General features: G+C 42.3%; 1 protein-coding gene across 7 annotated transcripts in view; it reads left to right on the top strand.

Annotated features, from left to right (window-relative positions):
- CLIC5 (chloride intracellular channel 5) overlaps nt 1-17,154 on the top strand; it is a 154,016-nt gene that overhangs the window by 21,704 nt on the left and 115,158 nt on the right. The window contains exons 1-3 of one of the 7 annotated variants that reach the window (XM_037893929.2): nt 9,301-9,394; nt 11,544-13,309; nt 14,862-15,403. In XM_037893929.2, coding sequence (XP_037749857.1) covers nt 13,225-13,309; nt 14,862-15,403 — 627 coding nt within the window. In that variant the 5' untranslated portion in view covers nt 9,301-9,394; nt 11,544-13,224. The other 6 variants (XM_037893932.2, XM_037893931.2, XM_037893928.2 and 3 more) reach the window with 6 other exon arrangements.

Below are 17,154 nucleotides of genomic sequence, written 5' to 3'. Positions count from 1 at the left end.
AAGGAAAGGATGGGCCCTGTTTCTGCTCAGTTGCTTGCTTCCAGCACAAATGCAGCCCAGCATCCTTTGCTACATCTCTTCATAGCTGCTAAGGACACGGGGGAGTGTTTTTGAATGTTCAGACCAGGTGGCTAGGTGCTGGGACTCCTGGGTTCTATTTCTAGCTGTGAATAATAGCCAGAGTAGCGAACTGGGAGTCAAGACTTCAAGGTTCTATTTCTGGCTCTGCCACAGGCTTGCTGTGTGATTTGGGACAAGAAGTTGTGCTTCTCTGTACCTCAGGTTCTAGGCCTATATAAGAAGGGCTAATAAAGGTTAGTATTTCTACTGAAGTCAGTGGAGTTACTGTGGATTTACACTGATGTGTGTAAGGATAGAATCAGACCAACAGAACGTATAAACAGTGAAAATTGAAATGTATTGTGGGAATAAACTGGTAATTTATTGAAGTTTCAATAGTCTTATTTTAATGTGATATTTAATCATGGAAAATAGAGAAACAGAGCCACATTTATCTTCGGCCTAACTACTGTTCTTCAGCAGAGGTAAACAGCTAGGTTTAGTTTCTTTAGATTATACATGCCTCTGGTAAATTCGCAATAAATCTTGTGTGAATTCAAACCTTGTTTCCTTTTCCTTTATGAGCTTTACACATACAGTGCAGATGGTGGGTTATGTTGACCTGCCTCTCTGTCAAAGAGTTTTTTTGAAATGTAGACCAGGTATACTGCTACTATACAGGAAAGCTATGAGAAAATCTGTAAAGGAAGTAGCACAACTCTGATTCACCCTTTTTCTTGGAATGCATAGAAGAATAGCCATACTGGGTCAGTCCAATGAATCCTAGAATCATAGAAGATTAGGATTGGAAGAGACCTCAGGACGTCATCTAGTCCAATCCCCTGCTCAAAGCAGGACCAACCCCAAATAAATCATCCCAGCCAGGGCTTTGTCAAGCCAGGCTTTAAAAACCTCTAAGGATGGAGATTCCACCATCTCCCTAGATAACCCAGTCCAGTGCTTCACCACCCTCCTAGTGAAATAGTTTTTCCTAATATCCAACCTAGACCTCTCCCACTGCAAATTGAGACCATTATTCCTTGTTCTGTCATCTGCCACCACTGAGAAGAGCCTAGCTCCATCCTCTTTGGAATCCCACTTCAGGTAGTTGAAGGCTGCTATCAAATCCTCCCTCGCCCCTCTCTTCTGCAGACTAAATAAGCCCTGTTCCCTCAGCCTCTACTCATAAGTCATCTGCCCCAGCTTCCCTAATCATTTTTGTTGCCCTCCACTGGACTCTCTCCAATTTGTCCACATCCTTTCTGTAGTGGGGGGCCCAAAACTGGATGCAGTACTCCAGATGTGGCCTTACCAGTGCCTAATAGAGGGGAATAATCACTCCCTCAATCTGCTGGCAATGCTCCTACTAATGCAGCCCACTATGCCATTAGCCTTCTTGGCAACAAGGGCAAACCGTTGACTCATATCCAGCTTCTTGTCCCCTGTAATCCCCAGGTCCTTTTCTGCAAAACTACCACTCAGCCAGTCGGTCCCCAGCCTGTAGCAGTGCATGGGATTCTTCTGCCCTAAATGCAGGACTCTGCACTTGTCCTTGTTGAACCTCATCCGATTTCTTTTGGCTCAATACAATTTGTCTAAGTCACTCTGGAACCTATCCCTACTCTCCAGCATACCTACCTCTTCCCCCCAGCTTCGTGTCTTCCGCGAACTTGCTGAGGGTGCAATCCGTCCAATCATCCAGATCGTTAATGAAGATGTTGAACAAAACCGATCCCTGGGGCACACTGCTTGATACCGGCTGCCAACTAGACAGCGAGCTGTTGATCGCTACCTGTTGAGCCCAACGATCTAGCCAGCTTTCTCTCCACCTTACAGTCCATTCATCCAATCCATATTTCTTTAACTTGCTGGCAAGCATACTGTGGGAAAAGCTTTGCTAAAGTCAAGATCTATCATGTCCACCACTTTCCCTTTATCCACAGAGCCAGTTATCTCATCACAGAAGGCAATCAGGTTGGTCAGGCGTGACTCGCCCTTAGTGAATCCATGTTGACTGTTCCTGATCGCCTTCCTCTCCTCCAAGTGCTTCAAAATGGATTCCTTGAGGACCTGCTCCATGATTTTTCCAGGGACTGAGGTGAGGCTGACCGGTCTGTAGTTCCCCAGATTCTCCTTCTTCCCTTTTTTAAAGATGGGCACTTTATTTGCCTTTTTCATCTGGGATCTCCCCCGATCGCCATGAGTTTTCAAAGATAATGGCCAATGGCTCTGCAATCACATCAGCCAACTCCCTCAGCACCCTCGGATGCATTGCATCCAGCCCTATGGACTTGTGTATGTCCAGCTTTTCTAAATAGTCCTTAACCTGTTCTTTCACCACTGAGGGCTGCTCACCTCATCCCCATACTGTGCTGCCCAGTGCAGCAGTCTGGGAGCTGACCTTGTCTGTGAAGATCAAGGCAAAAAAAGCATTGAGTACTTTAGCTTTTTCCACATCCTCTGTCGGTAGGTTGCCTCCCCCATTCAGTAAGAGTCCCACACTTTCCCTGACCACCACCTTGTTGTTAACGTACCTGTAGAAACCCTTTTTGTTAACCTTCACATCCCTTGCTAGCTGCATCTCCAATTGTCCTTTGGCCTTCCTGATTACACCCCTTCATGCTCAAGCAATATTTTTATACTCCTTCCTAGTCATGTCTCCAAGTTTCCACTTCTTGTAAGCTTCCTTTTTGTGTTTAAGCTCACCGAAGTTTTCTCTGTTAAGCGAAGCTGGTCACCTGCCATATTTGCTCTTCTTTCTGCACATCGGGATGATTTGTTCCCGTGCCCTCAATAACGCTTCTTTAAAATACAGCCAGCTCTCCTGGACTCCTTTTCCCCGTCATATTAGCCTCACAAGGGATCCTGACCATCAGTTCCCTGAGGGAGTCAAAGTCTGCTTTTCTGAAGTCCAGGGTTCATATTCTGCTGCTCTCCTTTGTTCCTTTTGTCAGGATCCTGAACTCAACCATCTCATGGTCACTGCTGCCCAGGTTGCCACCCACGTCTACTTCCCCTACCAATTTTTCCCTTTTTGTGATCAGCAGGTCAAGAAGAGCATGGCCCCCAGCTGGTTTGTCCAACACTTGCACCAGGAAGTTGTCCCCAACACTCTCCAAAACTTCCTGGATTGTCTGTGTACTGCTGTATTGCTCTCCCAGCAGATGTCAGACCCCCAGGAGAACTAGGGCCTGTGATCTGGAAACTTCTGTTAGTTTCCAAAGAAAGCTTTGTCTACTTCATCCTTCTGGTCTGGTGGTCTATAGCAAATGCTCACCACGACATCACCCTTGTTGCTCTCGCCTCTAAACTTAACCCAAAGACACTCAACAGGCTTTTCTCCAGTTTAATACTGGAGCTCTGAGCAATCCTACTGCTCTCTTACATACAGTGCAACTCCTCCACCTTTTCTTCCCGGCCTGTCCTTCCTGAACAGTTTATACCCATCCATGACCGTGCTTCAATCATGTGAGTATGACATGGTCCATCTGGCTCGGTATCCTGTCTTCTGACAGCAGCCAGTGCCAGATGCTTCAGAGGAAATGAACAGAACAGGGAAATTAATGAATGATCCATCCCCTGTTGTCCAGTCCCAGCTTCTGGCAGTTAGAAGTTTAGGAATACCCGGAGCATTGGGTTGTGTCCCTGATCACCTTGGCTAATTGCCATTGATGGACCTATCCTCCCTGAACATACCTAGTTCTTTTTTTAACCCAGTTACACTTTTGGCCTTCATATCTCCTGGCAACGAGTACCACAGGTTGATGGTTGTTGTATGAAGTACTTATGTTTATTGTAAACTTGCTGCCTATTAGTTTCATTGGGTGATCTTAGTTCTTGTGTTATGTGAAGGGGTAAATAACACTTTCTTCTTTTTCTCCACACAATTGATGATTTTATAAACCTTTACCATATCTCCCCTTAGTCATCTCTTTTGTAAGATGAATAGTCCCAGTCCTCATATGGAAGCTGTTCCATACCCCTAATAATTTTTGTTCCCTTCTCTGTACCTTTTCCAATTCTAATATATCTTTTTGAGATGGAGTGGCCAGCACTCCACGCAGTATTCAAGGTGTGGTAAACCACAGAAGTGTATAAATCATCCCAGATGAATTCAGATAAAAATGATAAATAGGTTGAATGTTGGCAGCTGCTCAGACTTTAAAAAAACACGCAAAAATCTTGATTTGAATCTGACATAGTGATAAGTATTTATGTACATGAATTACTGCATGCCCATTTTTCAGTAGAAAAAGGATATGTCCCTTATAAGTGACTTTACTGTATTCTCATAAAAAGATATTTGCCATTTTCTAGCATAGAAATTTAAGGGAGTGGGAGAGTATGCAGAAACAAGAGGAGGGAGCTCCCAGCCCTTTAACCTGTTTAATCTTTGTATACATTTTCCTATTTTTCATACAAACCAGGCATTTTACCAGCCTCTAGCATACTCCTTAAAGTAGAAGCATTCTATTTATACAATGATTCAGAGTTAAAAGGATATTCCTGTTGGCTTTAATTCCACAAAGCACTTACTCATGTGCTTAATCTTAAATGTGAGTAATCACATCCCTGTTCACCAAAACATGTAAGCATTTGCTTAACTGCCAATAACTTCAATAGGATTTAAGTCCACTTTACTTGCCCAGTTTAACCCCTGTGAAAGGCAGCAAGCCTTGACTATATATACTTGTAAAATGTCTTAGCACTTGAACATCAAACCTTAAATACTGGTCTTTAAGACCCATTTATACCACAATGACTTCAAAAATGAGTCAGCAATAATATTTATTTTGTTTTTATTTATAAAAACAAGGAACTAGCAAGCTGTGTCCCTTTTGTCACCAAGACCACTTTGCTTGTATGTTGTGTTCACCTGTTTAGATTGTAAGGGCTTTCAAGAAAGGACTGTCTTTTTCTAAATCTATAGAGCACCTAACATATATTTTAGTGCCACCGCAATAAAAATAATAATACTTTGTCTCAAAAAGCTCCGTATAAGGATCCTGGTGTTACAGGTGCTTTACTTCATCCATTTGCAAAAGATATGTTGGTTACAAAATACCTCAGTGCTTGGCTAGACATATTAAGAAAATAGGAGGGACTGCAGGCTGGGAACCACACTCCATTAATGAAAAACAATTCCTAACTAACTTTTGATTTTGGTTCAAATAAAAACAAAATGTGAAATTTTACCAGCTCAGACAACTGCATTAAATTTGTTCTTAAATTTCAGGGAATACCATCTCCTTAAAATCACACATTTCCTTACTACTATTCTGTTACCAGTAATAATTAGATTGCTATAACTGAACTTACAGAAAAATATGTTTTCCTCTACATTTTTTCAGTTTATTTTATGCATTGGGCAGAGCTTTGTGTATAGTTATTTCTATATTTCCCCCCCTAAATAGTCTATTAGTCAGTTTACCCTGGTGTTTGTGTGGATCTTGCACACAGCTGAGGAGAGAGAAAACACAAAAGTATTAGAAAATGTGATTTATGAAACCATAAAGTGGCAGGTGTAGGACCTGCAACTATTTTTAATTTAATTAAATTGATTAGATTTCAAGTTGCAAGTGTCCCTTTAATCTGAAGAAATAAATGTAAAAGGAGAGGAACTCTACCCACACAGGTCCTCCCACTCCCTATAAAATGGTACTCCTAAGGTCACATGTGTATGGCTGTCCGTGATATTTTACAATGACATAATGATATCTCCTGTGTTCTCTTGTGGGTGTATAGTCCGATCTGCAAGAAGCAAGGTCATGAGTAAATGTCACACAAGAATGTGGAGACTCCTGCTGAAGACTTGGCATGCATGATGTTTGGCTTTTTTTTCAATCCATTTTTTGCATTTGTGGGGCCAGGGATGAGGGGTTTGGGGTGCAGGCTGCCCCGAGGTTGCAACAGGGAGAGAGAACTCCCCCAAACTCTCCCTTCCCACAGCAGCACCTGGGGTGGGAGGGAGGGGTGCCTCTCCCCACCATGGCAAGTCCAGGCTGGGGCTGATTTGGTGCCACAGGAGAAGCACCTCTCCCACGACCGCCACACGGCTGAGGCTGGGTTGGGGCCAGGGGAGGGGTGTCTCTCACCCAGCTGTGGCACGCCCATGGCTGGGCTGGGTTGAGGCTAGGGCGTGGAGGAGGTTTGGGGCTAGGGCTCTCCCCCCACAGCCCTGAGCGCTTGCACGGTGCTTAATAGGTTGCTGCGTGGCTGAGCAGCTTAGAGGGAACTTAGGTTGGAACCCACTCCTGCATCCCAACCCCCTACCCCAGCTCTTCACCCCCTCCTGCACCATAACTTCCTCCCAGAGCCTGCACCCCTGCCCTGAGCCTCCTTCCATAGCCTGCAGCCCACACCTCCTCCTTCATCCCAACCCTCTGCCCCAGCCCTGAGCCCCCTCCTGCACTCCAAACCCCTCTCCCTGGCCCCACCCCAGAGCCCACATCCCAGCTGGAGCCCACATCCCCTCCCAAACCCCAAACTCCTGCCCCAGGTGTGAGCCTGTCATAACCATACAGCTAAGGGTAGCCTAGAATTCCTTCTTACCTGTAAGGGGTTAAGAAGCTCAGATAACCTGGTTGGCACGTGACCAAAAGGACCAATGGGGAAAGAAGATACTTTCAAATCTGGGGATGGGGGGAAGGCTTTGTTTGTACTCTTTGTGTGTGTGTTCTCTTGGGAAGCAGAGAAGCACCAGGTCAGAAAACTCCTCCTCCTATAAACCATCCTAAAGTGAGTCTCAATATTGCAAAAAGAGTAAATAAATAAGGCAGGGTGCATTAGATTACCTTTTGTTTTCAACTTGTGAATTTTCCCTGTGCTAAGAGGGAGGTTTATCCCTGTTTTTTGTAACTTTAAAGTTTTGCCTAGAGGGGAATCCTCTGTGTTTTGAATCTGATTACCCTGTAAAGTTACCTTCCATCCTGATTTTACAGAAGTGCTTCTTTTACTTTTTTTTCTTTATAATAAAGTTCAGTTTTTTAAGAATCTGGTTTACCTATTTGGTTGGTATGTTATTCTCAAGCCTTCCCAGGAATGGGGTGTAGGGCTTGGGGGGATATTTTGGGGGAATAGGGGTGCCTCTCCCCGCCACGGCAAGTGGTCCTTTCCCTGATTTTTGTCTAAATCACTTGGTGGTGGCAGCGTACCATCCAAGGACAAAGGATTTGTGCCTTGGGGAAGTTTTTAACCTAACCTGGTAGAAATAAGCTTAGGGGGCTTTCATACAGGTCCCTACATTTGTACCCTAGAGTTCAGAGTGGGGAGGGAACCCTGAGAGAGCCTCTTGGCTCCAGCCTAGAGCCCCCTCCTGCACCTCTAATCCCTTATCCCCAGAGCCCACACCCTTAGCTGGAGCCTTCACCCCCTCCTGCACCCCAACTCCCTGTCCCAGTTTGGAGCTCCCTCTTGCACCCCGAACCCCTAATTTCTGGCCCCACCCTGGAGCCCACACCCCCAGATGGAGCCCTCACCCCCTCTCACACTCCAACCCCCTGCCCCAACCCAGTGAAAGTGAGTGAGGGTTGGGGAGAGCGAGCAAAAGCGAGAGGGGGGATGGCGTGAGTGGGGTGTGGGGCCTCTGAGAAGGGTCAAGTTGGAGCCTCTGAGAAGGGATGGAGCCTCAGGGAAGCAGCGTTGCAGGAGTGTTCGATTTTGTGCGATTAGAAAGTTGGCAACCCTAGGCAGGATGCACAGACCATCCTGAGCTGTAAAAAGAAGCCTTCTCAGGACTTGTGGATGCTCTGGATCTCTGAAAGTCAGAACACTTATTTTGGTGCCTAAGTTTAGGCATCCATATTTGAACAGTTTGGCTATATTATATAGTATTTGAGCGGGTGGCAGGGCAGGGTGTGAGGGCATGGCGTTTTTAATCTTTGTGGAAGTGGACAGTGGAGAGACAAGAGAAGAAAAATATTTTACAGTAAGCAGAACTTGGTGCTGCTGGTTATGCTTCCTGTCTCATGGGAGGTTACAGTGATGGACAAAGATCCTGGTCTTCATGTGATGTTTAATGCAAGGTCAGTAGTGAATAAAACCTCAGCCATTCACAATTTGATAAGAGATGAGGCACTAACCTTTTATGTACAACCAAGACCTGGCTGGATGATACTGCAGAATCCATGTACATGGTATTGTTGTCAGCCAGGCATCTGGTGCAGTGTGAATCAAAGCAGGATCATCAGGGAGTCAGCATGGCTGTAGTGTTGACATCCAGCCTAACAGGTAGGGAGATAAGTATAACATTATTGAATTAAGTTTAAATCTTTTAGGAGTTGATTGTATTAAACATGCAAATGTTTATTATTGTGGCTTTGTATGGAACTTCTTTGGGAGGAATACAGGATTAATGTAATCTCTGGGAAGTATTGTGGGTTTCAAAAGACTGTGTTGAACAATGTAGCAGACATGAATGATCTCTTGGGACAATATATGTGAAGTGGAATTCCTAGGCAGTTCTTGGGAGGACGGGGTTGCAAATTCCCACCTAGAGACTTAGTCTTTGACGCTTCACCCTGAGGGGGGAACTTTTGTCTTTGGATCACCTGTTACATGAGGCTCTTCAAAGATAAACTGTATAAAGGAGTAAATGTGCTCCTGAGGTGCTTGTTCTGAGTTGAAGCTGTAATGGATTTGTGACCACAGGAAAAACCCCTGTGTGCAATTTGAAGTCCTAATCACCACCCAAAGCCCTTGTTGGTGTGAGAGGGTGATCTCTGATAAGCTTATTAGCATGCGTCTAGGTTCTTCTATTTTTTTAAAATGTTTTCTTTTTAATGCTTTTACCTTAAGAATAAATGTGCTTGCTTAGAAAGAGCTGCATGGTAGCTTAACTGTGGCAATTATACTGTGTACCATTTCTGAGGAGAACAGTAAAGCAGGCTGACTTAGGCAGGCTGACTTCCCTGGAGTGGTCACAGTATAGGTGGGGAACTGTGTAGTCTGGAAATACCCTGGTCAGGAAGGAGAGAGACATGGATCATCACCCAAGACTGATGACGATTGGGAAGCCAGGAGCCTAGAATGGGTGCCCTTCCTAAACCAAGGAGGGAGAATATAGGTGCAGGCCCCCCGAATTGTGACAGTAATGAGCCCCCAAATTAGGTCTAACAGAATGTCAGAGTAAAAAGACTGTCCTTGTCTCAGAGAACTCATAGTCTAGGTTCTGACAAGATGCAACAAGTTTGTGTTATCAAGAACCTAACATATTATTCTTATTTCACTTCCACTGCATGTAGAGCCAGAATCTTCATGGAACTGTTTGCAAAGATTCCTAGATCTTTTTCTGGAAAAGTTTCAAAACTCAAATAGGAAAACTATGGAGTATCAGGTGAGTATTAAGAAAAATAAATTCACTGCAGATTTCCAAAGGCTTGGAGAAATTTGAGCTTTCATATAATACTTTGTAAACTAGACAGTCTAAATAGCCATCAAATGTCACGATTCCACTAGTGATGGCTCTGTCGAATGCAAATTAGGTGTCCAATCCTGTGAGGTGCTGAGATCCTCCAACAATTACTGCATTATGTGATCACTGAGCATGTTCAGCATCTTCCAGTTACAGGCTCCAGTTTTCACTGAATGTTTCCAAGAGTGTTGTTTGCCTCATTTTAATCATTCATTTTCCCAGACCTCTCCATTTTCAGTTCTGACTTTTGCTACTATTACCTTTTTAAAATGTTGGGCTAGATCATTTACTGATGTAAAGCTCCATTGACTTCACCAGCTAAGGATGTGGCCCTTAACTTTTACTTTAGTAAGTTCCTCCTAATGCATGAAAGTCTGTCCATTGTAGTGCAAGGGAAAAAAAATTAAGGGCTGCAACAGAGTTAAAATTATAGTTACCCCCCCCGAGTGACCTTACAAAAATACACCCTAAGTAGCTTCTCTCTTTGTACATATGAAAGGGCAGATCCTCAGCTAGTTTAAGTCAGAGTAACTCAGTTGATTCCTGTCTCTGATTTTCTTGTCTTTATCTAGTTAGTAATGCAGGCTGTTTCATTATTTCACATTGATTTTTTTGTATATGAATAATAGGGCATTTAAAATAACTAATTTAGCATTTCAGTTATATTCCACAGACTGTTCATAGAACACTGGAGTAAGTGAGAGCATTATCAAGCCCCTTGGTTGAACACTCTGTGGGCCAGATTCTGATCTCAGTGATAGTGCTGTAAGGTGAAACTCTGTGTCCAGTGGATTACAGTGGGATCAGAATCAAAGGGAGGGTGAAGAAGTGCAAAGAGGAGCCATAAAAAATATTCAAGGACTGGAAAAAATGCCTCAGAGCAATAAACTGAAGGAGCTCCATCTGTTTAGTTTATCAAAAAGTATCTTGATTACAGCGTATAAGTACCTTTTATAGAGAGAAAATACTGGTAGTGATGGGCTCTTTAATACAACAGAGAAGCACAATGGGAACCACTGTCTGGAAGTTTAAAGGCAGACAAATTCAAATCAGAAAAAAGCACGCCTTTTTAACAGCAAGGTTGATTGACTATTGGAACAAACTACCAAAGGAAGTGGTGGATTTTCCATCTCTTGAAGTCTTCAAGAAGATATACTTTAATTAAACACACATTATTGGGCTCAATATGGGGATAACTGGATGAAATTCTATAGCCTATCTTATACAATAAGTCAGACTATATGATCGAAAGGTCTGCTCTGGTCTAAAAAATCTGTAAATCTATGAAAAAATACAGTACCAGGCTTGTTGAGTCTGGATGGTCTAAACAAGCAACTTAGCCTGCCTAACATATATTATCTCAAAGAAAGAGAATGAATTAAGAAAAGAAAAATACTTTTTTACCCATTGAAAATTTTACCCATTGATGATAATTTCGTTTTATGCATACTAACTGCAAAATCATAGTCAGAATCATTTTAGTTAATTTGACTTTTCTGTGTATTGGAACACAAAAGTTTGTAGTGAAGATAAAGCTGTAAGGTGAAACGGGAGTCTGTTTTTCATTTCCCAGATTTATTTTGAATAAATACTTTCTTAGATGCAGAGAGAGAGGGCCAGATTCTTCACTGCTTTGCACCTTATATAGTCCTTTATACTGTGCAAAGTAGATATAAAATGCTATCAGATCAGAATAGCATTCTACACCCATTTTGCACACACTTTGCATGGGTATAAATTGTACACCAATTTTTGATAGTGAGCTTTTGGGGGGCAGGAACTCTCATTTATTATATTTGTACAGGTCCTGGCACACTAAGGCCCATCTTGGTTATGACCAATATAAATGTTAAAAAATAATAATGAATAAAAAGCATAAATAACTAAATGAAGTGCAAAACTGTGGAGTCAAGTCCAGCTCTTCCAGAGGAATGAAGCTGTGTTCTGTGCAAGCACCGGGGTGGGGAAAGAGAAGTGGTAAAAGTGATTTTATTATTGAAAAGTATGAAACACCAAGTTTCAAACTGTTGCATAATATTTGTATTTTACCTGCCTTCTTGTTCATTTTCAGCAGGTGCTGCTACTTGCTGCAATTGCTTTCTCTGCAAAAAACTGATCGTGGTGATTTAGGTCTCTGGAAGCTGCATGTTGGTTCTCCTCTAAAGCAGTCATCAGTGGTGATGATAGATTTTCTTTTTTCCCTTCTCAGTGATTTTTAAAACTGGGTGGCAGCAGGGAGAGAACAAGAGAAGCATTTTGATGGCCTTAGAGGGTCTGATCCTGCAAGCATAGGGTATCTCTTGAAATCAATGGGAGTTATGCCCAGAGAGTGCTTACAGCATGAAGTCCTTCATCAGAGAAGTCTTTGAACAGCACAGGTTAGACAGCAAAGTGCATCTATGTTCTTGAAAAGCTTGAAAACACACAAAGCATTTTCTTAAAAGCAAGAAATTTGCAAACCAAATAAAAATGTCATACAAAACCAGTGGGCTCCGCTCCTTCCCATCCCTCCCAGGTTCTTTGGGCTGTATATAATAGAATAACAAACAAACAAACAAGCTCTAACAAAGGTCCAAAAAGTCAAGAAGGCATATTAAAGAGAGCGTAAGTTTGGAGAAGGCTGGACTGAGGCAGCTGTTGTAGGGCAACACATTTCACTCCGCAAGATGAATATGGAAAGAGATGCTTCTCCTGCAAAGCCTTTTAAAAATGTTACTGTTGAAACAACATTTCTGAACTCAACTGCAACTTTCAGGTGCTATCTCTCCATCCCCACCCATCTTCCCCTGAGATACACCTTGGGTTTTATAAGGTGGGGGTGGATCCACACAGTATGCTCTATAAAATTCGGAGGGATAAAGAAAACAAGTCATAAGGCATGACCCTACTTTCCTCGTGCACCCAAACGTTCCATTTAAGTCAATGGCTGTGTTGGGCGTGCATTTGAGACTATATCCACTGCTCTAGTGTTCAGCCCGAGTCGCAGATTTGTGTGCTGGGAGAGATCTAAATTTGCCTGAAGTTGCCCTGCAGAAGCATCTTAGCATATCTGCACTATGTGTGAAACCAGCTGAAGGTTTCATATAGCAGAAGATCGTCTGGCTTTAGCAACCATTGCCTGGCCCTTCTTATTCAGGGAGCTCTCATGAAGCTGAGCTCTTGTGCTGTAACGTGTACGAGACTCCCTGCTTTGAATTCAGCCCTCTTATAGAGTGCAAGTGCACCACTTTCACCACCAGGGGGACCTCCACGTTCATAGAGGAGGAGACAGGGTGTTTGCCTAGGACTGTGGAATCAGGCCCTTAATACAGTTTTTGGGAGCTGTGTCGAATTCAGAGCCCATCAAAATGTCAGTGGTGCCAACTCATGATTGTTTTGCAAGTTTTGCAATATCTGGTGTGAGATCTTGGCTGCGTTTAATGGCAAAGTTCCCATTGACTTCAATGGAGCCAGAATTTAACCCTTCATCTTTTATCTGAAGCCGCAGGTCCAGCAGACAAATGATTATTCAAGAATTTCAGCTTTCATTTAAAAAATGTACGTTTCTAACTTTCATGACGGCACAGAAAAGCATGAAAACGGGACCCATTAACTTGTGAAGTTTGAAAAACAGAAAGTAAATCTAAAGAACCCCATATTTATTATTTTAAAATCTCATGATTTGTAAGCCAATCTCATGGTTATGGGAGCCTGACACATGATTTTTGATGATGTTTGATCTTTTAATTTGGATTTGAGAAGATGTTCAAGCAATGTGCCAGTTACACATGGAAACAGTGAAGGGGAAATGGGCTTTGTTCTGCTTACTGACATTGCTTGTGGATCAGGCAGGATTACGTGAGTAACACACTGAATATGAATTATACATCCCCGAAGTCCTCAGTTTGTGCCTATCCAGTAAAGTAATCATGTGTCAAGGTATCTCATTGTCTTTCTGTTATTTAACTCTATCTGTGTGGAATGGTGTTAGTTCCAGATAGGGAATGCAAATTCCACTTGCTGCATTTTTATTGTCTACATAAAAATTAAACATAGGTAAATCAGAATGATTTAGGTGATGAATCCAGCTGCCTGTAGGTTTAAAGGCTGCTACACTTTTGCGGTTTGACTTTTATTATTACTTTGATAGGCTGAATATAAAAATAATGACTTTAATCCACAGCCTCCTGATCTCAGGGAGACAGCATCTGCTGCGCCACCTATTGACAGGGGTCTAGTGGATGCATCTCTTTGTTCTGTGCAGAGATGGGTGCGGTATAAGTTCTGCTCTCCCCCCCAACTTCCCCAGTCCCTCTGGGGAATCCACCACTGGTTCTAGCAGTCAACTCGGAGAAGCACAGGGACTTCACTGTGCCAAGTCCTTGCTGGGGGTGCAGGAGGAAAGGTTTCCTTGAATCTTCTCTCCTTCCTTACCCACCCATGCAAGATTGAATGCAGTTGAGCCTTAAGAATAGGAAGATAGTCAAAGTGCAGCAGATGCATGAAAATGAGAGATGTCTTAATCCAATCACTAAATCTGTACTTCCCCAAACTTTGGAAAGTTCAACTCTAGATCCAAACTTCATGACTTGGGCCCTCTCTAAGAAAAATGGGCGTATAAAGAACCTGGATATAAATGGCAGATACATATAATACATTTTAAATGTAATATAATAACACTTAACACTTATGCTTTTATTTCTAGATTTCAAAGCAGTTTACAAATATGGATACATGTTGTTGTCCCCACTTTACAAATAGACAAGTTGAGGCAGGCAGAAGTGAAGTGACTTGCCGAAGATCAAATAGTGTGTCAGTGGCAGAGCCTGGAAGAGAATGCAAATCTCAAGATAACCAGTCTGGTGCTTTATCCTCTGTGGTGCTACTTGAATTTATTTTTCAGTAATTGATTCTTCACTGGCCTGTGATAAACCACTGAAGTGTTGCAGCTTGTTTACATTGGTGGTGGTATTTTGTGATCAGAGGAGTAGGTACCCTTGCTTTTCACTGATGCTCAGAAAATCAGTTCAGTGAGATCTACATCCGCTAGGCTTTAAGCAAAGTATTCCCAAGGTATATTAGACTTTCAGATAAAGATCAGTGTTTACTTCACAACTGACTTTTATTGTTCTCTGGTAATTGTCTGAGTTGGATTCATTGTATGTACTGAAGTCTGACTAAAATATATTCGGAAGAGCAAATGGTGATTAAATATAGTTGCAAGTGCTCTGAGCCAGGAAGGGGTTAAAAGTGAGCTGCTCTTATCTTTGACTTCAGTGGAATATAGTTTGTTGATTTAAAGCTCTCCGTAAATGATTGTTGGAAACCTGTAATGTGTACCAGTGCATTCAAAAAGCACACCGCAAACACTTCTTCCTTTTAAACAGTGTTTATCTGTTGCCACCTCCAGCCCCTCAAGATACCAAAAGAAAGGCAAAATCCAACCAACCAGCCAGCATGGAAAATGCGGGCTTTACCAACATCTATGAAAATATAGAGAACACTGGCCTCTATGAGATTCCTGATTCAGAGGAAGCAAAAGAGGATCATCTTTATGAGCAAGTCCATGAAGACTCAGAATCTCCTTCTTCCACCACCACTCCAGAAAGCATGGACATCAGCTGTCAGGAGAGCCCAGAACACAGCTGCAGTAATTCTGTCTCATCTCAGCAAGGAGCTGATGGTGAGGATGGTTCCGCTTCCTCTCAGCAAGGGGCTGAAGAGGACCAGCATCGCCAGGAAGAGATGGAGATGATGAGCCCAAGGCCCAGTGACGAATGTGTAGAAAGGATGGTGTTTGGAAATAAAATCCCATCTCCTACTGGATTCAGTCTTCGTAAGAGCCCGGGCACTTCCCCCACCTTCCCAACTTTCACCAGATTTCCAGCTAACAACAACTTAGGAGAAACTGACAACTTTCAGAAGGAGTGTGAGATTTTCCTCTTTGTTAAGGTAAGGGCTTGTGCTCCTAGACATGTACAGTAGCATTAGAACCAGAATCAATCCAAGTATCCTCAGCCTCACTGAAGTGTGCGCTAAGGTCTGCCCCCAGCTCTGCCGTTGACATTCTGCATGAAATTGGGCAAGTCACTTTTCCTCTCTGTGACTCCCTTTTTCCATGTAAAATGGGGATAATACTGCTTACCCACCCATGTGTATTGGTTTTGTGATCTTTGTATGAAAAATGCTAGAGAGGCCTGATCCAAAGCCCATTGAATCAATTAAAAGACTCCTATTCAATGGGCTATGGATCAAGAGCTATGCATATTAATATTCTAAAGGAAAACAAATCTTCAAAATGAAGAGCAGCAGGGAAATTCTTTCCCATGTTCATCTTTGGAACAGATCCAACTTATTTATTACAACAAATTGGATTAAGTTATTTCTGTGATGCAGATTTAAAGTGCCTATTAGTGAAATTCAAGTCAGGTCTGAATCACTAGGGAGTCAGTTTCACTCTTTCCCTTGTTGAGTTTCTAAATCACATTCACCTAAGCTCTTAAATAAATGTTGTACTTTCCTTCAGAAAAACCTCTCTTTACACCTCCTTTCTCAATATTGATCAATCCCAGTGACTTCAATGGGACAACTTGGGGAGTTACCCTTATTCAGGTTGAATATCCCATATCAGAATCTGGCCCTAAGTGACCTGAATATTTTGAAAGTAGAATATGAGTTTGTGTTACCACTAATGCTCTCAGCAATTTTAACATTTGATATTGAGCATATTAAGTAAGAACATATAATGACCTTTGCATTGATGTGAGATAGTGAGAGGGGAAGGATTGTCTTTTACAATCCCCATCAGATAATATGGTATTGTGGGTTGCAATCAGCTGCCATTACAAAGTCCCTACGCCTTTGGCTTGCAAAATTAGTTTGGCTGGGAAATTGCCATATTTTCTTAGAGGATAAAGGAGAACACTTCTGGACAATATAAATGGATTAATCAAACTGTTTTCCACCTACAAGGCATTAAAATACTATGATTTGAACATTTTTCTTTTGTTTAATGTTCCTATCTCTACCGCTAGTTAAAAAATGTTTTGTTACTGTCCCTCCGGTTATCCTAGTTATACAGTTAAATCCCCTTGAAAATTCATGCACTGTTGTTAATGATTTTTATTCATAGATTTTTAAGGCCAGAAGGGACCATTAGATCATCTGATCTGAACTCTCATATAATAGAAGGCCTCCGAATTTCACCCATTTACCCCTGTATTGAGCCCAATAATTTGTGTTTGACTAAAGCACATCTTTTAGGAAGGCATCCAGTCTTCATTGGAAGAATCCAGCACTTTCCTTGTGGATAGTTTTGGGTCCACTTTTTGTTCCCATTGATGCAAAGAGGCTTTTGCCACTGATAGTAATGGGAGCAGGCTAGGGCACTATGTGTGAGAGCAAGTTGTCTTCTGTTTGGTTACCGCTTAGAAAGAACATAAGAATCCATCTGTACTTGACAGCTAACAAATATCTTCCTTTACCTCAAGTGGCAATGGCTCATAGTACTTGATAAGAAGGTGTTTATTATGTGGACGCTATAAGATTTTATGATGTCCTTTCCCATTCATTTCTGTGCTTATAAGTGCTTGGGTTTTGTAAACAATGTAATAGTTAAGTATATTTTGTTTCCTTAGGAACTTTAACAGGGCTTTTAAACATTTTTGGATCTTGGAATTACTACTATTTGTCCCTCAATTTAT

The sequence above is a fragment of the Chelonia mydas genome, chromosome 3 (genome assembly GCF_015237465.2).
Source record: "Chelonia mydas isolate rCheMyd1 chromosome 3, rCheMyd1.pri.v2, whole genome shotgun sequence".
Lineage (NCBI taxonomy): Eukaryota > Metazoa > Chordata > Testudines > Cheloniidae > Chelonia > Chelonia mydas.
The sequence above is the reverse complement of the archived record's forward strand: the minus strand, read 5'-3'. Positions and strand labels throughout refer to the sequence as shown.